We start from the raw sequence: 25,140 nt of genomic DNA, 5'->3' as shown, positions 1-25,140 counted from the left end.
GCTTTTTTCCCCTCTATTTACTGCTATAATTTTGTTTATCGTAGGTTAAATAGAGCACATGTGAACAGGATTTGACAAATTAATTCACTTCAAATATGAACTTAAGTTTAAGTAATAATGTATATTGAATTATTCGTAAAAATGTAATTTAGATATTAAAATTACTAAAAGCCAGTTAAAATGTGGTCATATTTTACTATATGTACCCTCCTCGCGTTGTCAAACCTAAAATTCTCTGGTCAGTTCATGTGCTTTGTACCTAGCTTTTAGCACGTGGTGCGCACATTTGTGTACATTTAGGCTTCACTCTTGCATCGGAATACGGAATAGCGGGATGTACTTTACAATTTCATAAAAAAAAACTCATTCTAAAATTTATATATTGTTCAATTTAAAGTGACAAGAATTGGTTTCATTGTGCATTGTGAACAATTATAATTATGAAATACGAAATTATACCTATACCGCGAATGCTATATATAAATTCTTTCTATATATGTTATACCTTTTTAAACCCTTTGGGTCTGGGCGTGTTTCCATACAGAATTGGCCCCACCCTGGTAATAAAATTATTTTGATGCCATTTTATAGGTATTTTCGAGAAAATTCGATATACCAAATTTCAAATCCGTAGCTCATCATTTGGCCGAGATATCAGTGAAAACATGTGAAAGTGGCCCCTTTTTTCAAACTCACTTTTTGTCGGAAATATAAAAGATATCGAAAAACTGTTTACGTCATTCTATTTGTACTGATCTTGTCTATATTATTTATAATGAATAATGTTAAAAAATTGTCATCTATTGGATGAAAAGTTAAAAATAAGTTTTTATTTGAAATTTTCGACCAGTACGGTTAATTTGACTACTTTCTAAATAGCATCATTTTAAAGCCTGTATATTTTACCTTTATTATCCAAAATTATATTTAAATCGAAGTGGAACTTTTTATAAAAAGTTAAAAAACCGAAGGTAGTACACGCGGAACCCGTAGAATATCCGTGTAAGTAGCCAAGTAGCGTCTCTCAATAGCAAACCAGTGCACATTGCGCTTGGCGCGCATCGGAACATATTCTATATAAAGGTAATACTTATTTAAAAAATAAAACTAGATATATACATTTATGTCTTTTATATTCATATATTTATGTATATAATTATTGTGGTTATACATTTATATACAATGTTTTTTTGTTTTGAAATTATACCTAAAACTTTATTTGCTTTGTATATTTTATATTTTATATTGTTACTGTATATTATTTTATAACGATAGAAATACATAAACTAGTGGGGTGGGTGGCATCGTGCCTTAAGGCAAATTGCTGGAACTTCCCGTACCGTAACGAAACGTTTGAGGAATATTGAATGTTTTCAAATAGATTATTATAAATATTGTATTATTGTCTAATATTTATAATATTTATATAAACTGAATTGCAGAGTTGAAATTATTTGTTTAAAGTATATTAGAACTATAGTCAGAATTAAAAATAAAATCTGAATTATTTTCGATATACAAAAAATTTAAAAAAAAAAAAAAAAAAATTGTACAAAATTTTTTTTTCCAAAATCAATTATTTTGTTAAGACAAGCAGAAAGTTCTTTGAATCAATTGAATCAGACGCTTAGTTCTCTCAAAAACTGCCATTTTTTGTACATTTAGCTCTGTATCTCCGAAATGGCTGGGCCTGCCTTTGCGAAAAACTAATAACCCTTTCTCCCAATCATTACTAATGGAATGTTTTTTAGATCATTCAAATCGGATGCTCCGTTCTCTCAAAAACTCGATTTCTATTTTCTGCACTCTTTGCTCCTTATCTCCGTAACTGCTGGACCTGTCTTTGCCAAAAACTAATCAGCTCTTCTCCTTATTAATAGGAATCGAATGTTTTTTAAACCATTCAAATCGGTTGATCCGTACGCCCGAAAACGTGGACGAAAATTTGTATCCATACATACATACACACACACACACACACACATCCATTTTTTCTGAGGTATGCCAAAACGTTCAGAAACCTTCAAAACGTCGAGAAATGTAAAAATTTTCAATTCCGATTTTCGGCCCATTACAATAACTTACCCTACGGGAAGTTAATAAATAGTCACTATATTTACCATAGTAATATGGAAGTTAAGTTACGAAGTTATTAAAACACTTTTAATCGTAGTCGCCATCATTGTTAATAGAAACTGTAGTTCTTTATGTTATAAATATTATGTCTCGTTTACAATGTTTACTATCCTCGCTTACAATGTTTTTTTTTACTACGATTTTTAAACACTTGTTTATTGCAGATTTTGCAATTTTCCGGCATTATTGTTTCTATTAAGTTTATAATTATAAAATTACTAAAATACCCACTAAACCACCAAAGCACTAAACCACCAAACATTATATTTTCTGATATATTATAAATTCTTGAAGTAACTATACTGGAAGCAACTTAAACACAAACTGATGCATTTTTTAAAATAAAATTAAGTAACAAAGCTAGAGCATTTCAAATTACTAAGAATTTTTTATATTATATTCTTCTATCTTTGTATTATTGCAGTATCGATAAAGATATGACAAAGTAAAAAACGTATTATTATCTCAATATTCCAATTGTTGAATGAATAATTTTATGTTTAGTTTTTATTGTGAGTGAATGGTTGAATGCATCATTATTTTGTATACACAAAATATAAATATAAAAGACATAATATTTATAACATAAAGAACTACAGTTTCTATTAACAATGATGGCGACTACGATTAAAAGTGTTTTAATAACTTCGTAACTTAACTTCCATATTACTATGGTAAATATAGTGACTATTTATTTATGTATTTCTATCGTTATAAAATAATATACAGTAACAATATAAAATATAAAATATACAAAGCAAATAAAGTTTTAGGTATAATTTCAAAACAAAAAAACATTGTATATAAATATATAACCACAATAATTATATACATAAATATATGAATATAAAAGACATAAATGTATATATCTAGTTTTATTTTTTAAATAAGTATTACCTTTATATAGAATATGTTCCGATGCGCGCCAAGCGCAATGTGCACTGGTTTGCTATTGAGAGACGCTACTTGGCTACTTACACGGATATTCTACGGGTTCCGCGTGTACTACCTTCGGTTTTTTCAACTTTTTATAAAAAGTTCCACTTCGATTTAAATATAATTTTGGATAATAAAGGTAAAATATACAGGCTTTAAAATGATGCTATTTAGAAAGTAGTCAAATTAACCGTACTGGTCGAAAATTTCAAATAAAAACTTATTTTCAACTTTTCATCCAATAGATGACAATTTTTTAACATTATTCATTATAAATAATATAGACAAGATCAGTACAAATAGAATGACGTAAACAGTTTTTCGATATCTCTTATATTTCCGACAAAAAGTGAGTTTGAAAAAAGGGGCCACTTTCACATGTTTTCACTGATATCTCGGCCAAATGATGAGCTACGGATTTGACATTTGGTACATCGAATTTTCTCGAAAATACCTATAAAATGGCATCAAAATAATTTCAATACCAGGGTGGGGCCAATTCTGTATGGAAACACGCCCATACCCTTTGTTCTATTAATTGCAGTGTATAATTTTTAATATAAAATTTTATTGAACATATTTTAATATTTGTTAAATGGATAATTAAAGTGTTAACTGTGGGAATTGAGAATCATAATTTTATTTGAAGCAGTTCTACACTTAACATCACTCATACTTGTGTAAATAGTAATTCGAAAAACAATAATTATCATTTTTAACTGAACGGTGTAAATATTAGTATAGGGTATCAAAAAAATGTAGATGTGGGTACAGTACTACGTCTGTCGGGTCATCTAGTATATATATATATATATATATATAACGAGAGGTTTTTCTTCAGATGGTGAAATAATATGATAAAAATGTTTCTTGGGCATCCATCCAGTAATTAAAAAACAGTTTTATTGAAAAATGTTTTTATTCAGAGAACATACGTTTTGGGTCTTGATTTGACCCATCTTCAGTGCTACAATTAAATATTTCAGGGTTACAAATTAAAACAATATAAAAAATACATAATTACAGACAAAAATAAATAAAACTATGTAAAATAAACATAAATCTAACCGATTTAATAAATTAGTTTTAAATATTGTGAAAGAATATATGGAAAATATATATGAAAAACAACCATAATAAACAAATGTAAAGAAACTCACCATACAAATAAATTTGAAAAATAACACAAAAACACACAAAATTGCACGAAAAAATAAATATGGAATAAAAAATTGATAAAACGTCGAGTTATGATAAATTTTAAAAAATTGTAAAATTAAAATAAATAATATATTTTATTATAAAAAATCTCATTCCAAACGAACATGTTGTCAGTTTGGAATATGTATTACGTGTGTGTACGAGAGTAAAATGTGTGCGTACGTGTTTGCAAATAATAGTGGAAACTGTATCGTCATTGGATGAGAGAACAGGATGAAGAGAATTTTAGTGGTTTCATATTACGAAGATTTTCTCAGCGATCATGCGCAGTAGGAAACATAGAAAAAATATAAATGTGTAATTTGAGAAAATGAGAAACGTATGTTCTCTGAATAAAAACATTTTTCAATAAAACTGTTTTTTAATTACTGGATGGATGCCCAAGAAACATTTTTATCATATATATATATATATATATATATATATATATATATATATATACGAGTATATATATATATATAATATATATATATATATATATATATATATATATATATATTGTGTACTCTCTCCAATATAGATTTTTTTACAGTTATTACAAATTACTTTGTGAAGGGAGTCAACAATTCTATTATGGGTGCTTTTTCGACTTGCGGCTGAAAAACCTCGGTTTTTCATAAATCTTCCTGAAAATTGTTAAGGAAAATTTCTAGAATTTTTTGATTTATAGAAATATAGTTAGATTGTAGAAATAAATGAAAAAAATACAAAAAATCGCTTATCATTGATTGACATTGAAAATATTTTATGCATTATTTGACATTAAAAACAAATGAAGACTGTCATTTGCCAAACTTTTTCATTCACTTATAGGCTAAGACAATATTAAAATACAATATATTTATGTTTATGAATAAGAAAAATTTAATGCCTACATTATTAATGCCGAAAAGCAGCTGAGATGTGCCAAAGCTGAAAATAATAATTATAGGGCTTAATGGTGATGTTAGGTTAAAAAAAATAGTTAAATTCTGGTGGTAAAACAACGAAGTGACTTTCTGAACTTTATATTTTTGAAACTCGCTTCAAAAAAAATAATAAGAAAATTCAAACAATATATTTAATAATAAGTGTTAGAATTGGACCTTCTTTGATAAAATTATTTATTAACTTCTCGTAAGGTAAGTTATAGTAACCGCAAAAAAATCGAAAATGAAATTTTTTATATATCTTTACGTTTCAAATAGATGTATGTGTGTGTGCGTGTGCGGATAAAAATTTTCGTCGACGATTTTGCTAACACGTATCAACCGATTTGAATAATTCAAAAAACATTCGATTAGTACTGATAAGGAGACGCGCTGATTAGTTTTTGGCAAAGACGGGTCTAGCCGCTTTGGAGATACGGCGCAAAAAGTGCCAAAAATAGTATTTCAATTTTTGAGGAGTGTCGGATTTAAATAATTTCAAAAACATTTAAATTGTATTAACGATTAAATAAATCAAAATACAAAAAAATCGAAATAATATTTTCTCAAAACTCTATTTGTTTTCAAAGTTTTTTGCATATTTATTATTTTTAATAATTTAGTTTTTGGTATGGAAAGTTCCAGCATTTTGCCTTAATGCACGGTGCCATGCATGGTGTTAGAAGTATCGAGGCAAAGTATCCATACCGAGTACTGAAAAAAGAATCGAGGCGAAGTATCGATACTACTCAGTGTCGAATATTGAGTACTTTTCACCAAAATCAAACATAAATGCAAGAGAGATCTAAAACTCTCTACAGATCGAATTACAATATTATGATAAATTCTATTGCCTGTATTTGATGCTGTTAAATCAGCATCATTTTCAATATTTTGATAAGTTTAAAACAATAATTTTTCGATACTAATTTCAAATTCGATTTATATCAAAAAGAAAAATACTCATTAATTAAAAAATAGTATTGTTTTGTGACAAAAGTATTCATTTATGAATTTAGTATCGGCTAATTTATATCATAAAGAAAAATACTCATTAATTAAATAAAAGTATTGTTTTGTGACAAAAGTATTCATTTATGAATTTAGTATCGGCTAATTTATATCATAAAGAAAAATACTCATTAATTAAAAAATAGTATTGTTTTGTGACAAAAGTATTCATTATTACGAATTTATTTATTTCGTGCTTTCCGGTCCTAAATCTCATGACGATTTTAAAAGAGCATTAGAAAATAACGTTTTTATAAATAAAAATGTAGTTGATGTAAATACTGATATTTTTTCACACCAGTCATTATCCATTGGTTTACCAAAGAACTTTACAACTTCTGTTCTTCTTTTTTCCAGATTTAAAGAAAAATTTAATAAAATTAATGAACTTCAAGCACAGAATAAAGATTTAGGCGAAGTTGCTTTTATCAAACACAATGATTCATTCATTTTTGATTTAATTACTAGAGTCACAGAATCCGACAGCACGTCTTCTGAAATTTTATTCAATTCTCTATCTAAATTAAAAGATTTATGTTTACAACACAATATCAACACAATTGCTATACCTGTTTTAGTAAATACATCAGATATCGTAGAATGGTCTGAAATAAAGTCAATGATTCGTTTTATTCTTAAAGATACTAATATACTTATACATATACTCAATTATCCGTTAACTAACATTCTTACTCTCAGTGATAAAGAAACTATATTTCTAAAATTTCATGTCACACCCATAGGAGGTCATCAAGGGTTCAAACGAACTTTCAAAAGAATTGTTTTAAAAAATAATTGGTCAAACCTCAAACGAGATTTAAGGTTTTATATATTTATATATTTATATATAAATCTTATATGTATTTATATAAGATGCTGTTAAATCAGCATTATTTTCAATATTTTGATAAGTTTAAAACAATAATTTTCCGATACTTATTTCAAATTCGATTTATATCAAAAAGAAAAATACTCATTAATTAAAAAATAGTATCGTCTTGTGACGAAAGTATTCATTTATGAATTTAGTATCGGCTAATTTATATCGTAAAGAAAAATACTCATTAATTAAAAAATAGTATTGTTTTGTGACAAAAGTATTCATTATTACGAAAATAGTATCGGCTAATTTATATCATAAAGAAAAATACTCATTAATTAAACAAAAGTATTGTTTTGTGACAAAAGTATTCATTTATGAATTTAGTATCGGCTAATTTATATCATAAAGAAAAATACTCATTAATTAAAAAATAGTATTGTTTTTTGACAAAAGTATTCATTATTACGAATTGAGTATCGGCTAATTTATATCATAAAGAAAAATACTCATTAATTAAAAAAAAGTATTGTTTTGTGACAAAAGTATTCATTTATGAATTTAGTATCGGCTAATTTATATCATAAAGAAAACTACTCATTAATTAAAAATAGTATTGTTTTGTGACAAAAGTATTCATTATTACGAATTTAGTATCGGCTAATTTATATCATAAAGAAAAATACTCATTAATTAAAAAAAAGTATTGTTTTGTGACAAAAGTATTCATTTATGAATTTAGTATCGGCTAATTTATATCACAAAGAAAAATACTTATTAATTAAAAAATAGTATTGTTCTGTGACAACAGTATTCATTTATGAATTTAGTATCGGCTAATTTATATCATAAAGAAAAATACTCATTAATTAATTAAAAGTATTGTTTTGTGACAAAAGTATTCATTTATGATTTTAGTATCGGCTAATTTATATCATAAAGAAAAATACTCATTAATTAAAAAAAGTATTGTTTTGTGACAAAACTATTCATTATTACAAATTTAGTATCGGCTAATTTATATCATAAAGAAAAATACTCAATAATTAAAAAAAGTATTGTTTTGTGACAAAAGTATTCATTATTACGAATTTAGTATCGGCTAATTTATATCATAAAGAAAAATACTCATTAATTAAAAAAAAGTATTGTTTTGTGACAAAAGTATTAATTTATGAATTTAGTATCGGCTAATTTATATTTTTGTGTGCCAGCACCCTTATATTCAACACTTTACTATATGGACTCTACCATCACTCTATGGAATACCTGAACTACAACCCTTTTAGGATTCCGCTCTATATATGAGCTCTATGGGCAATATTTCCGGCTCGGACAGGGGCCTCTAGGATGATGTGAAAGCCAACATTCTCTACCTAACCTTTGTGGCATACAATTGAACGCATTAAACATATATTAAATATAATTGTTTGTTTGAAATAAATCTTTGTGAAAGTTGATAGTTCTTTTTATATAAATACCTCCTTCGCTCAAGCAAAATCTTAACATATTGGTGGCCAGCGGTGAATCGAGTTAAAAAACAGGCTTGTAAGAGAGGTAAAAACTTGTGATTTTACAACAAGAATTCAAGAAAAATCAACAGCGTCGCTGGTAGCAAAGAATATAACGTGAAACGGACCCCAGAATTGGACACAAGGCCGCACAGATTATGTAGAGCATTCCTAGCTATTTGGACAAAGGATCCGCCATTGGAGCGTCGCATACACAAAGAAGCGTCTTTTCTGGCCGCCCTTACAGCACAAAGAGAAGATAGTAACATTCATTTCATTATATTTGATTATGGTTTTTGCCAAATTCTAGACATTTCATCCTCTATTTTATGTTAAATACTTATTTTCTTATTCTAATTACCAAATTTTTTCTAAGTTAATTACCAAAATCTTGCTTTGATATTCAAATTTTATATTATCTCTACATTCTAATTCTAATATCAATATATCATAAGCAATTTTAATAAAATAAGTATTTACTTTTGCTATATTATAGTACTCTTATACAAAATTTTATTTTTATGCTATATTGTAAGCAAATTTATTAAATCTATTCCTTGAAATTACTCTATCATACTATATCTATTGCCACGTTGTGTTTTTATATATTGTAAACAAAATTATTAATAATATTTGTATAATCTAGGGTATTTATGCTTGTTAAAAAGTACTGCACCAACCTCAGACTGCCACAACAAAGAGTGACCAGCCGTTCGCGCGATTTTATTTGACAACTCTACAAGTTTTTCTATGGAAACAGGTAACCTTATTTCACATTTATTAAATTCAGTCTTTAATGATAAGCTAATCATCATATCCAAACCTTCTATTACGCCTGAGTTCCTTTTCTTCTTTCGTTAACACTTATTGAAAAAGTTACAAACATGTCTGCACTACAAAGAGCTATGGATGCTATAGATTGCTTTGACGGTTCAAGCAAACCACAGCGTGATCAATTTTTTCGTTTTTGACGTATGCATTTAAAGCTGTTAAATCAAGTGATCATGATGCATTATTAGATTACATTTTATATATAAAAATTAAAGGAAAAGCCATGCAGGCAATTCAGTATAGAAAATTCGAAAACTTTGATGAGCTTAAAGCTACTTTAGAAGAACTTTATTTAGATAATAGCTCTGTTTTTTTTCTTCAAATTGAGTTCAATCAATGTAGGCAGGGTTTCAATGAAAGTGCTAGGGATTTTGGTTTAAGGTTGCAAGATATTTTAAGGGAGTTGGTCGATGCAACTATAAAACAAATTGAAATACCAGATTCCAATGTTTATTGTTCCAAATTACTTAATTATCAAGCGTTACATATTTTCCAAGAGTGCTTACATCATGATTTAAAAATTTTAATAAAATCTAAACAACTAAAGACTTTAGAATTAGCTATTTCGGCAGCCGTTGAGGAAAAAAAATCATTAAATTCATCCAGAAACTTCAAATCAAATTTTAAAAAGCCTACTCCTAATAACTATTCCTTTCGTACCCCACCTTATATTAAATCTATTCCAATAACATGCGATTACTGCAAAAACTTAGGTCATAGCATTTCTGATTGTAGGAAGCGTATACATAATGAAAAATCTAAACCTAAAATTAATATCTTAGATAGGGCTATAGATGAAAGTGCACCTAGTACTAGTAAAGTTTTTCCAGACACGAGTGATAATTCTTCTAGCCTCGTAAGTGAGCTAAAAAGACATACCTTTCTTGCATTAATAGTTCAAAACAAAATCTAGCTTTTGTAAATATTGAATGTTTGAGTACAATAACAGATCGTATAAACTTATTAGTAGACACGGGAGCAGAAGTGAGTGTTACTAAACTTTCAGTTTTACAAAATGATTTAAGAGTTGATCACACAAATGAAGATAAGCTCAAATTATGTGGTTTATCTGGAAATAGTGTAAATGCAATAGGTAGGATTATTATAAAATTTAGATTAGGTGACAGAATTATAAGTCATAGCTTTTACGTAGTTGATAATACAGAGCCCATTAGAGGTAAGGGTATTTTAGGATTAGGTTTCTTGAAAGAATTCAATGGAAATATAAATATTAAAGAATCTTTAGTTATTTTCAATAGGGTTTCTTTGCCTTTAAATTTTACAAATACTCTAACGAGTTTAAAACCTCGCACTGAATCTGTAGTGCAGGTGTCTACATTTAGTAATGACACAAGAGTTATAAGAAAAACAGAATTAAAAAGTAGCGTTTTTATCGGTTATACCTTAGTATCTCCCCATAATTTTAAATGCTTTGTAAATAAGGTTAATACTAACGCCGATGCTTTAAGTAAAATTTTTGTGCTTTCCGGTTCTAAATCTCATGACGATTATAAAAGAGCATTAGAAAATAACGTTTTTATAAATAAAAATGTAGTTGATGTAAATACTGATATTTTTTCACACCAGTCATTTTCCATTGGTATACCAAAGAACTTTACATCTTCTGATCTTCTTTTTTCCAGATTTAAAGAAAAATTTAATTAAATTAATGAACTTCAAGCACAGAATAAAGATTTAGGCGAAGTTGCTTTTATCAAACACAATGATTCATTCATTTTTTATTTAATTACTAGAGTCACAGAATCTGACAGCACGTCTTCTGAAATTTTATTCAATTCTCTATCTAAATTAAAAGATTTATGTTTACAACACAATATCAACACAATTGCTATACCTGTTTTAGTAAATACATCAGATATCGTAGAATGGTCTGAAATAAAGTCAATGATTCGTTTGATTTTTAAAGATATTAATATACTTATACATATACTTAATTATCCGTTGACTAATATTCTTACTCCCAGTGATAAGGAAACTATTTTTCTAAAATTTCATGTCACACCGATAGGAGGTCATCAAGGGTTCAAACAAACTTTCAAAAGAATTGTTTTAAAAAATAATTGGTCAAACCTCAAACGAGATTTAAGGTTTCATATAAAAAAATTGCTAGATTTGCCAAAGAAATAAAAATTACAATTCAAATAAATTTCCAATAGTAATTACAGACACTCCCACGAAGCCATTCCAAATTTCCGATTCCCAATATACATATGATGATTATGCTAGTGAGATTAAAAATAGAATTCCAAATGCACAAAAGTTGCACAAAAAATTTTAATTGAAAGTAAAAATAAATCCAAATTATATTATGACAAAAATACAACCATGACTGATTTTAATACTGGTGATCAGGTTCTGTTAAAAAATGAGACAATCCAAAAAGGAAGGTCTGAAAAGTTACAAATGCCTTGGACAGGATCTTATACTATTTTAACAAAAAATTCAGACGTGAATTACACTTTGTTGTGCTGGCGGAGGCAGGTGAAAGTTCATGTCAATAGAATTAAAAAAATTTATTGATGCTATTTAAATTTTTTTCCAATGCTATGATGTTTGTTATTATTCAATTATAACTTCAACTTTATGTATTTTAATAACTAATTTAAACTAAATTCTAATGTTAAATATGTTTTCAGTTTCTACTATTTAATTGTAATACTTTTCCAATTTGTAATTTTATTTTATTATAATGTTTTCCTTATTTCTAATTTTCAACCAATAATATTATGTTTGTTATTATTCAATTATAACTTCAACTGTATGTATTTTAATAACTAATTTAAACTAAATTCTAATGTTAAATATATTTACAGTTTCTACTATTTAATTGTAATACTTTTCCAATTTGTAATTTTATTTTATTATAATGTTTTTCTAATTTCTAATTTTTGACTGTAATACTTTTAAGAAAAAGTAACTTTAAAATTTTAATTTTAATTATAATGTGATTCAATTTTAATTTCTTAGTTATAATACTCCTCTAAATTTGAATGATAATGTTTTTCCAATTTTTATGTAAATCTGAATGTTTGCCATGTCATGTAAATATTTCATATAGATTATAGTTTATGTTTTGTTATAAAAATGTCTGAATTTGGTAAGAACTATAATCTCCTAAAGGAGGGAGGAATGTTGTGTGCCAGCACCCTTATCCTCAACACTTTGCTTATCTATGCTATGGACCCTACCATCCCTCTATGGTGTTGTGTGCCAGCACCCTTATATTCAACACTTTGCTATATGGACTCTACCATAGATAAGGAAATAGATAGAAAACTTGCGGGATATTCCGTAGTCAACGAAATAATAGTACATTACGGCGCTAGTGTTCATAGCAGGTTTCAGAACTTTTTGCAAAAGGTTTAAATACCAAATAACTTTGATTTATGTACATGCCGATAGATGCTTTCTTGACATATTTTCAAGTAGTTAATGCTCAATAACTACTATTAAAAAACTTAATATATGAATATAAAACTCAGTTAGAAGAATGTATTCAATTTATTAATTATACAGAAAATACACATGTTTATACATAAGTTATTTGACATATAAACAATATCACAAAAACCATAATACATGAAAAAAAAAAGTAACAAATAATTCAATAAGCATAAAATCACAATATCACAAAAACCTTAATACATAAAATAAAAAAGAAGCAAATAATTCAATTCAAAAAAGAAAGTAACAAATAATTCAATAAGCATGAAATCACAATATCACAAAAACCTTAATACTTAAAATAAAAAAGAAGCAAATAATTCAATAAACTTAAAAGTTTCTATATACAGTTTACCATCGAAAATACACATAACATTATTTCACTGTAAAATTTAATGACCATGTGGCATCATCACATTCAAGTTGAATTTGGCTTTTTCTGTTTATTGCGGACTCTTTTAAGAACACGATTCTTCCTACATTTTATTAGAGCCTTTCGTTTTACTCGATCATTAATATTGCAATGAATATATTTGCCAGTTAGGTGCCTACCTGCAGACTTACACTAAAACCTTATAAAAAAAGTAAGAAAGGAATTGCAAAATTTTTTTTTCAAATCATGAACTAAACAGGTGAATTTGAAAACATAAAAAACATACTTGTAAAGCATATTTCGAAGTTTGACTTTGAGACTGTTTTCGATACAAACATCTTGCATAAAAAAATCGACTACGTTGCTGCATTTACAGAACAAATCATAAAATTCCTTCCCTGGTACGAAAAGAGATTTTCTAGTGTAATCTCTTGATTTAATGTAAGACGCCTTATCATCATTGATGGGTTCTGATAAGATGTCAGATGTACATGTCGAGCATTTTTTAACTAACTTCATTAATTTTTTGGCATAAAAACCAGCAACATATGCGTTTGCTGTTTCCTCATACGCATTCAAATCTCCGAAAGGAAAAAAATCAGGAATAATTGTTTCCTGATCAAGAGCTGCAATATCATTTGGGTCTTTATCATCAATTAAAAATGTTTTAAAGGGGCCGAGTATGCCAGTATTATCATCATCTTCACAATTTGCAGATGGTGAATGATATGATGACAAATTATTAATTGTTAAGGTTTTGAAGGCTGCAATAAAATTAAAGCAATTCAAATCAGTGTTACAACCGCCCTGGCTTCTGACACTACTAAAAAAAATTTTCAGGGGATCCTGGTTGAAATATCTTAAACATAAATGATCAAACCATGCCTTATTTAATTTTGACCAAATATATCGTAAACGCTTGAGAGTATCAATCCAATTTTTGACGCATGGTGGTTTTGTTTCTGATGTAGCAGACCCCTTCTTTCTAACAAAATACAAAGGATTCAATACTTGCTCCGCATCTATCCAAAATTTTAAATGTTCTGATTCATTTGTTATAGCGCATCGGAGATAGTTACCCGTTTTTGGACTTATTGATACTCCGTTAACGCTGTCAAACAAGCAGTCCATGAACTTCAAAAATTCACTAGTGCCATAGTTGCCGAAGCATCTACCCTGGTAAAATATAAATTTTGAAGTCCAATCGCTACACGCTTTGAGAACACTTGTGCCGCTAATGATACCTTCATGACTTTCCAACATTTTTGATAAATATGTTGAGCGGTTAAAGTGGGACAACATCGATATATGCTTAACTTAGAGTCATATTCATAAAAACTCAGAATATCACTCCAAGCAGCCTCGAGTTGTACCCCCTTTGTGCTGGTAAATTTAACATTACATTTTGCAAAGTTATTCCTTATACACTTCAACATATGAGGAGGATAAACAAAGGAACTATTGGATGCCCGTTTATTTCGAATTCTAATCTATTATCATCATTATTTCTACCATAACGTTTATTAGTTTCATTTATAAGCATGCTAACAGCTTTGCGATTTGCAGGGTATTGATCGCAAACTGTTGCCACAATGTTTAAATCAATACTAAGTAACTTTTTTACTACTTCTTCAATGCAGCATTTCAAATTCAAAGCATTCACACCACCATTAGAAAAATAAAAAGCAACTGGCCATTTCCATTTGTTCTTTACACCCTTAATCATAAACACCAGTGCGTGGTCAGCAAATGCTTCAATTCTACCATTAGCAAGCTCTTCAAAACCTACAATATAATCTTTTGTGCAGTCATATGTTAGAAAAGTTGAAAGTGAAATTTCGTCAAACATAACAATGCAATAATTGTCTTTATCATCTCATCACTCAGATGAGATAATGATGATTGCAATGTTTTAAAAATGCTTTCGTTAATGCCACTATGCATTGGAACTTTTGTAAGTAACTTTCGCAAAGATGTTATTGAAGGCAAAATAAATATATGTCTCCAGAATCTATAAGCTTTTGGACTTTTCTTTAGTAAAGACAAAGCAAGTACTTTTTCATATGTAGTGAATCTCCTTCCTTGAACTTTTTTAGAGTGTTCTCTAAGCTGACATGTTATGAATTGACGTGCTCGTTCATTCAAGGTTTTAGGAATGTGGGAAAATTGTTTCGCATACATCACACTTTGACGTAGCCTGGTCTTGTATGACTTACAATTTTTTTGTATTCTGATCATGTCCTTTTTCAATTTTTTTGATAATAGGTATAATTTTTTTGCCTTTGGTGTCAGACAGGACACTCGCTTCACTGAAAATAAACATGATTTAGCATTATTTTTAAATGGAGAGACTATTGAATAGTGATGATATTTATTATATTTATTCACCTGTATTACGTATTGGCGTGACATGTCCCTGATTTTCCATTGTATTGGACACAAATTCTTTATTTACTAAAACTTTATCAAAACTTGCAGAACATTCCTTATTGATATTTTGTGGCAAGCTTTCCAAAGTATAACTTTCCACCTGGGTGAGAATGTTATTTGTGCTCAAACAATGTTCTCCCAATAATCGATAATTAACAATTTTCCCTTTAATTGTTTTCATATTAATACCAAGCTCTAAAAATTATGAAAAATATATGATTTTACTGTATATTGAACTTTGTTTTGTTTATTGAAAATACTTACGAAACGTTGCTCTATCCAAAAGGCAATTTTCTTCGTCGTATGGGTTTCCATGAAATCCTGAATAATAGACAATAATAGCTGACAAATTGTTAACAAAATATATACATTTGCATATTAAGGTAAACGTACCATATTACGGGATGTTAAGGAACGTTTGACTTTAAAGATGAATTTTAGAGAAAATAGGAAAGTGGACGAACTGAATCTGTTATATTTTATTAATTAGACTTTTAAGATTATTATAAAACAAGATTTTTCGTCGTAGAACGTCATTTATAGAAATAATCGGCATTTTGCTGAACCACGCGTTTGTCCCTAATTCCGTGACAAAAATCGGCTCGTGAATATAATGCCGGGAGTCGTTGTACGTTATTCCGTGATAGCGCTCGAAGCATACATTTTTGATCGTATTGCCTTGATAAATATAGTTGAAGGGTTATAAAAAGTACGGTTAATTATGAAATAATACTTTGATATGATTTTAAACATTTATTTAGTTTTATAAAAGTCATAAAATTATAAGAAGTTTAAAAGCTTATGAAATAAAAATAAAATAAAAGCTGGTATTATTATAGTAATAGCAGTATAATAATCATTATCAATACTGTTTCGGTAAATCAAAAAAATGAAACAATAAAGAAATAATTTTTAACGGTAATTAAACTAAAATATAAACTTAAAATAAATATAAAATTTAAACTCAAAATAAAAAAAATAAACTTGAAATAAAAGTTGCAATTCTGTCTACAAACGTAAATCTTTAAAGACTTTAAAATAATATTTAAAGACTTTCAAGTTAACAATAACTACTAGCTTAAATTAGGTTTGATTGGAAATTTTGTATGTTTTAGAAGGTTTAAAATACATTTAATGTAATATGGCAAATTTCTTTTAAAGCCTTTTTCAGGGTTTTGGATGAATATTTAATTGGAGCCATCGTTCTTTGAAAAACTGAAAGACCGATTTAAAATCATACCCAAATAAATTTACTGATATTGAATATAATTTAAATAATATTTAATAAATTGTATTAGACTATTAGAAAGTTACTGCATTGAAGAGTGGCCTCGCAACTTATTTTCGAGTAATTGCAGTTCATATTAATCTAATAACTTACGATGTATGTTCGTTTTAATAATATGCAGGTTATATAATGGTTATATTCCAAAAGCTTAATCGGATTAAAACTATCGTGTTTACAGGAATGTCCCTAGATATCTGCATACATACATACATACCAGCGCCCAAGTGAATCCGCGCCCTATAAGTACCGTGCGCTATACGGTATTTTTATTCAATTTATATAATAGAAATAATTGATCATAGATAAAAAGGTAGAAATAAATGATTCTCTCATTACTACAATATTCTAGGTATATTGGGACAATGCAAATAAGTGAAAAAGATCATGTACTTTTTTACTAAAGAGTAGTCATTTCAAACTCAATTATTAGGGTTAAACATTTAAAAAAACATATACCGTAATTACGTTACAGTATTCTGTAGTCATTAACAAACTTAATAAAACCAGAAACACCGCCGAATTTAAGAACAGTTGAAAATAAAAGATAAAACTATTTCAAGTCTACTTCTCGTAATTGCGGGATACTCACGGAATTACGTTCATTGGTTCAGTTGTGTGAACCTAATTGCGGGAGTCATGAAATTGACAATTTCTTGACAAATATATGTTCGATTTAACTATGGAACTAATCTCTTATTATTACTGATCAAAAATTTCACACATTTGAACCGATTAAGCTTATCGGAATCAAATAAAAACCTTAAGCAGTGGAACCGTCACATAACCTAACTCGCGAACAAGCCAGTACGAAATGGCGATCGAGTCAAGACCGATGCTTTTAAAAGCTTTTTACGGCTTTAAAAACTAATATTTATATTCGAAAATCGTACTATTTTATTAGGGTTCAAATTATAATTGATGTGCTATTGAATAAAGTTATTATTTATTGACCGTTTTCTTATTTTGCGATCAAAATGAAAAACTCGCGTAATAATGTACTATCCCGGAATAGTGTACGTTTACCTTATATAACATTACATTCCTTGCAATACTAACCAGGCATATTTAACGTTGGCAAAGCGTTAACTTTAAGATTTGTCATATTTTTCTTTTGTGGCTGTGTTTTACAACAATCTGCAAAATGATTGTCGCAAACAAATCGACTTATTCGCATTTTTTCAATCTCCACATCATCCAATTTTGGATTATTCACTCGCCTAATCCAAATCTCATACATCTATAATATTTTGCATTTTAATTTATAACGTATTGAAGAAACACAATATTATATTTTACATACCTTGTCATTCCTTGTTGGAAAACCATGTAATCTCACGGTTTTCTTATTTCCTAAGCAACCAGGAACGTGACAAGTCATTTTTAACACCCTCACTGCACTTTTGTAACTTTATAAGAAAATTCTTCAAACTTCACCAACTAATCGAAAATTATATCAGAACGAACTACGAACGTAATGGAGACTTACGGGATTTACAGGAACAGTATAGGGAAGGGGTTTACGGGAGGGCTTGGAATTGCTCGTATCCATCATAGCGTTCGACTTACGCATGACGGGAGTGGATACTCGCGACATCTGCGCTAACTAGCGTCGTAAGCGCGAATCATGCAAGCGATCACTGACATTTGTTAGAAGTTTGCCCCCCATGGACTCTACCATCACTCTATGGAATACCTGAACTACAACCTTTTTAGGATTCCGCTCTATATATGAGCTCTATGGGCAATATTTCCGGCTCGGACATGGGCCTCTAGGATGATGTGAAATCCGGCATTCTCTACCTAACCTTTGTGGCATACAATTGAACGCATTAAACATATATTAAATATAATTGTTTGTTTGAAATAAATTTTTGTGAAAGTTGATAGTTCTTTTTATATAAATACCTCATTCGCTAAAGCAAAATCTTAACAATATCATAAAGAAAAATACTCATTAATTAAAAAATAGTATTGTTTTGTGACAAAAGTATTCATTATCACGAATTTAGTATCGGCTAATTTATTTCATAAAGAAACATACTCATTAATAAAAAAAAAGTATTGTTTTGTGACAAAAGTATTCATTTATGAATTTAGTATCGGCTAATTTATATCACAAAGAAAAATACTCATTCAAGAATCGAAATTATAATAATTTTAATGGAAATACTTAGCGATTATATAATAGTATTTATTTTAGAAAAAAACAAGTATCGGCTTTAAATATTAAAATCGGAATTATAATAATTTTAATGAAAATACTTAGCGGAAATAAAAATAGTATTTATTTCAGAAAAAACAAGTATCGTCTTTAAATATTAGAATCGGAATTATAATAATTTTAATGGAAATACTTAGCGGAAATAAGAATAGTATTTATTTTAGAAAAAACAAGTATCTGCTTTGAATATTAGAATCGGAATTATAATAATTTTAATGGAAATACTTAGCGGAAATAAAAATAGTATTTATTTTAGAAAAAACAAGTATCGGCTTTAAATATTAGAATCGGAATTATAATAATTTTAATGGAAATACTTAGTGATTATAAAGTAGTATTTATTTTAGAACAAAAGTATCGGCTTTAAAAATTAGAATCGGAAATCGAATGTCTTAATAAATTATTTAACCAAAGTTGGTTGCGTGACAATTTCGCAGATAACAAGGTTTTTGCATACAATATACAAAATTTATTATCGTTGATAAACATATGTTATCGGAGGTAACAGAAATTATATTATCGACGTAACTAATCTTAAACTCTGATTCTTTCATTTATTGTTAATCATTGGCTTCGAACTAGGGGCATTCATAAACATTTTCTTTAACAAAAACCATATCGCTCTCGACTTATCGCTTGTTTCGTTCGTTATCTATGAAGAGCGGAGAATGAGTGGGGTACATAAAATGCGGTCGAACTTTTGGTGGAGTCAAAAAATATAGCCGATACTTTTTGAGTAGAATCGGCGCAAAGTATCGATACCGCCAAAAGAATCGTCATGAAGAATCGACTCCAAAAGTACTCAGTATCGAAGTCAAAGTATCGATACTTACTCAGTATCGATACTATCGTTCTAACACTAGCCATGCACCACTATTTTTTTTCATAAGCTCGAAAATTCAATCGGAAATCATGAAAAATGTTCACTGGCAGAAATCGAGATGAAAAATTATGTAATAACTATAATAATTCTTACAAAATAGGGGTTTGTGGTAAGACGGTGAAAATTTAGTATTATGCATGTTTTTATACGCATCATAAAAAATTTAAAAAATAATAATTGACCCAAAAAATAAATACAAGTTCTTCAGGGTGGCCAACCTTTACCACTTGATTTCAATCAAAATGTCGAAAACCTGTCCGGGGGTGAATGTAACAGCTTACCAAATTTTCACGGCCTTTGGATATATGGTTTATGGATGCATAACAATTACACCCAGAGACACACATTCATTTTTATATATAGAAATAATTTAGCATATAAAATAACAGGTAAATTTATCCAAGGCCCAGGAAAACAAATTAGAATAGCTGTGGGATTTCTGTGCTAACGTTCAATATGACCATTTAATTATGTTTTACAGTATGTGCTCAGTTTAAAGAAGTCTATTGAATCTGTCATGAATTTGTCAAGATAATTATGAAACATATTTTTATATCTTCCTTTTTTTAGTGTACAAAGAAAATACTCTTTGTAAACTTAATTTTGATTATGGTTAACATTATAATGTTATATTTTTGTATAAATTTGCATAACCATTTTAGTTTGCAATGTTTTAGGTACACGAGATATAATATTCTAAATTATCATTAGAACTTAGTTTTACACGTATAAATAAATTAAATAATTATAACAAAGTAAATGCTAATTTATAAAAAATCTTTTTTAGCACAAAATATTTTGATTATGATGGCCATAAAAGTCAAGAGACACCAACAGCTCCGAGAACACCAGAACCCAGTTCATATGCTGAGTAAGTTTCACAATCTGCTATTACTGTGCTTGTTTATTAGGGCTTTTTATTTACGCTAATGAAAATGTGTTGTTTATGTTATTTTATAACATATTAAATAATAATATCACGCATACTATGGTAACAACCTAATGCGTTTCACATTCACTAGGCGATCAGGCGACCGAGCGATTTATGACAAAATGGTCTCCAGAAAATGAATAAGATTTCATTCATATTTTTGAACATAGGGCTCGCCCGTAGGTAAGCGGTTAAGAGCGACGGGACTTGTTTCAAAGGTCCCGGGTTCGATACCCACTTCGAGCAGCCTGTTGTCAGGCAGCAGTGACAACGATTTTCACTTGGAAATATAGATAGCAATATGTTTCCGAGTGAAAATAGCCCTTGCCCGGCATTGCTGCACCAACAAAAAAAAGTCAGCTCTATTAGATTAATTCTAATAACAAAATCATCAAATATGGATGGATTAACCATTGGGTTACCATCTAAAAATATGAAATAAGGAGAAGTTTCAGCCCAACAGCTCATAGGACGTAGGGTTCTGATTGCTATTAAAAACAAAAAAATATTTTTGAACATCAGTTCTTCATCAACAGCCGATAGTTCAACAACTAAAATTTAAATACAGTGTACACAAAATACATATTAGGGATATAATTGCAAAATTATTGCAAATAATAATACTTAGTAATTATAATATGTTATTATTATACGTGAAAAAATCTATGTATTATTATTTCAAACAATTATACTCAACAATTTCACTATATTACTATCATACGTGACAAAGTATCGAAGTATATTAAGAATTTACAACCACATACTCAATACTTTCAATGTATCATTATTTTATATTGAAAATAATCGAATTATAATTATTTCAAACAAATGTACTAAAAAATGCAATATAATATTATTTTACGTGAAGTAGAATCGAAGTATAGGTATTTCAAAAATTTATACTCAACAATTGAAAATTTATTTTTATTTTTCTTTAAAACAGTAGAGTGTATATATATATATATATATATATATATATATACTAGATGACCCGACAGACGTTGTCCTGTACCCACGTCTACAATTCAAAAGTTACAAATTTTTAATATTCTGTCCTATACTTAACATCCTATTTGATGTCCTGCCTTTCATTTGATTCATTTATGGTCTTAGCATAAGCAGTATAAGAAATTCAGAAAAAATAATATAGTATCTGCGGCAAAAGAACATCAACTTTACCACACAACATAATTGCTTCAATAATTTAGTCTATAACTTTCATAGTCTCGTACGATATATTAGTTGCTTTTTGGCAATTATAATTTCTACAATATTTCTATAGTTTCATCATCCATTAAATCTTCGAAACTCTAAAAAGAATTATCAAAATCCGAATAATCGTTTATATATATATATATATATATATATATAATTTACAGGGCCGGTCCTGGGGTACATAGCGCCCGCATGCAACTTTTTTTCTAGCGCCCCCCCCCCTATTAATTTTCATCGTTTTAACAATTTATCATTAAAATTATATAAATATTTACATATTTTTAAAAAATTAATTTTTAATTATTCTGGATTTAGTACACAAAAAATTATATATAATCTAGAAGGGTATAAAATATATTGATTTTAAATTTATTTGTTATTATCGATATCAATAAATAAAACAATCCCTGTCATAATTTCACATTTTAGTAATATTCAATATGTAGTAAATTGGTTAAGGATGTAAGTTCGACTACCATAGCATAAGAATTAATATTTTTGTTAGATTAAAGTTATAGAATTTAAGAAATGCATTTCAGAAATAGTATTTATTATTTTGATATAAAGATCTTGATATCAAAATAATACATACTTGATATCAAATTCTATAACTTCAATTTAACAAAAATATTAAGTGAAATAAATAAATTATTTTTTGATTATTTTGGACTTAGTGCACAAAAAATTAGATATAATCTAAAAGCGTATGAAATATATTGATTTTAAATTTATTTAGAAAATCGAGGGGATTCGGGGGTTGATTACAGTCAAGTATTTTTAGATTTTCAATTATTTTTAACGTATGTGCAATATTAATATTTAAAAAAACTAGCATTTATATTTCAAACATAACACTCGTATTTCATGTTGGATTTTTTAAATTTTAATTTAATTTAATTTTTCATCATTTACCATATCCAAAATTGCGTCGTAAATTTCTCCTTATTGATATCGTTATAGCCGTCATATTCAGAGTATCAGCTTGTTGTTTTAAAGTTAAATTTTTAACCTATTTCAGAAGTATTGTTCAGAAAATCAGTAAAAAATGCAAAGAAATTACACATTTCTTGAACAATATTGAAAAAAAAACTTATATTTGATATGTATTATTTCTGTATAGTTAATAATTATTAAATTTAGAGTATGTGCACCACTAGGTATAAAACAAGCCTTAAGATTTTTGTTCCAAAGTAAATTTTGCTTCCATTTTTCATATTTGTTCCACTCATGTTTTCAACATTCAAAGTTCAACAGATGCGAAACATTCGCAACAAAAGCAAAAGTTACAATTCAATTTCTCGGAATAAACAAGTCATTTTCTAAGCACAGTCTCCCCATTTTTTATAATTTGTTTATGTTTTTTAACAAGTTCGGATTCAACTAAATCAGCTCACAATTCTTCGTCAATAATGCCCAACAATTAATTTATTCTTTCGCAGGTTTGCGCTTATGGGATTGAATACTAGATAATTTCTTTTTCGATTCCACGGTAACTTCAAACAAAGAAAAAATTGAATAAGTAGATTAAGCAATAAACAGAGCTGTTATTTACTAATTTGCAGAATTATTAATCGATTAATTGTTTCTAATGATATCACATTGCAAAATAAAATTGTGACTCCGTATCCCTAGTTAAGTTAAATTATTTATTATAATTCATTAATATTAAGTATTCTAGATTTTAAATAAATAATTCTAGATTTTATATAAGAAAACATAAATGTTATATTATAAATTTAATTTCCGAAACTCGTTTTGGCGCCCCCTAAGGCTTGCGCCCGCATTTTTTGCATGCATCGCATGCATGGCAGGACCGGCTCTGTATATAATATATATATATTAGATGGTAGAGTCTTCGATTTGTAAATATTTTGTAGAGCTTCGAACAAAGAATTAAAAAAAATAATGTTTTGTTCAAATTTGTTGTTTGAAACAAATAACATTTATTATTTTTTTATTCGGCTGTTTCAAATAACAAACTTAAAAAGACATAATTTATAGAAATTTTGATTTACAAAATTTGTTTATTCGGCTGAAAAGAAATTTAAAATTCACTTGTTTTGATAAAATATTTTTTTAGTGAAAAAATAATAGTGTATATTCAATCATATAATTTTTTTCATTTTTTTCAGTAACTTTTTCCTAAAACTTTTCAAAACTTTCTAATTTTTTAACATTTTTGATATTTTGTTATATAATCCACTCATTTATTTTCATCATTTTCATTTTGATTATATTATCATATTTCTGTACGAGTACATTATTTTTTCAACAATTTTATTAAGGGTTCCCCCCTGTCCATATAGACGCATAAAAATAGGTCATATTTTAAAAATATTTTTAAACGTGATGGAATTATTTTATTGTTCTTAAACATTAACACAACTTTACTTAACCCTTTTATAGTACAAAAAAAATATTTTTAAATTTTTTTTTTCAAAATGGCGGCTTAGTATAACTTTTTGTGGACTGCCTCCGACGCGAGGTCCCAAACTGCTCCATTTCTCACTCATCAACTATCGATCTGAACAAAAAATGTTTTAATGTTTTCTTTTGAGAACATATTAATCAAAAGGATAAACCTTAAAAAAAAGTATTAAACTCAATGAAAAACAAGCCTTTGAAAAAAAAATCTGAATTTGTGGCTATTTTTTTGACATTCTGGATCCCGTAAAATACTTTATCAACGCGAAAGATCTAAAGATTTAGGTTCATCCTTCCGATAATAATATAGAGAAAGGCCTCACCAAATTTCAGACAAATCGATGCATAACTTTTTGAGTTACAACGCGAGCCGTTTTTAAAAATACAGTTTCGAGATAATCGCGTTTAAAGATTTAGTAAATGAAAATGACCAGTTTTAGTTACTTACCGATTAATCTGCAATCCCAGGTCCATACAATAGTCCTTCCTTATCTCCAAAAAGCTGATTATCTGTAAGTTGTTGTTGTTTGTGAGCT

The 25,140-nt window shown here is 28.1% G+C and overlaps 1 protein-coding gene across 1 annotated transcript in view; it reads left to right on the top strand.

Moving 5' to 3' along the window:
• Positions 1-25,140, top strand: part of LOC113375804 — a 220,980-nt gene that overhangs the window by 174,906 nt on the left and 20,934 nt on the right. Inside the window, exon 8 of the mRNA XM_026615750.1 lies at positions 20,822-20,905. Coding sequence (XP_026471535.1) covers positions 20,822-20,905 — 84 coding nt within the window. The remainder of the gene's footprint in view (positions 1-20,821; positions 20,906-25,140) is intronic.

This window comes from Ctenocephalides felis, unplaced genomic scaffold (assembly GCF_003426905.1).
Source record: "Ctenocephalides felis isolate EL2017-DRISC unplaced genomic scaffold, ASM342690v1 CF-g0.4_SCAFFOLD_01886, whole genome shotgun sequence".
NCBI lineage: Eukaryota > Metazoa > Arthropoda > Insecta > Siphonaptera > Pulicidae > Ctenocephalides > Ctenocephalides felis.
Note: the sequence above shows the minus strand (reverse complement) of the source record. Positions and strands in the feature narration are given on the sequence as shown.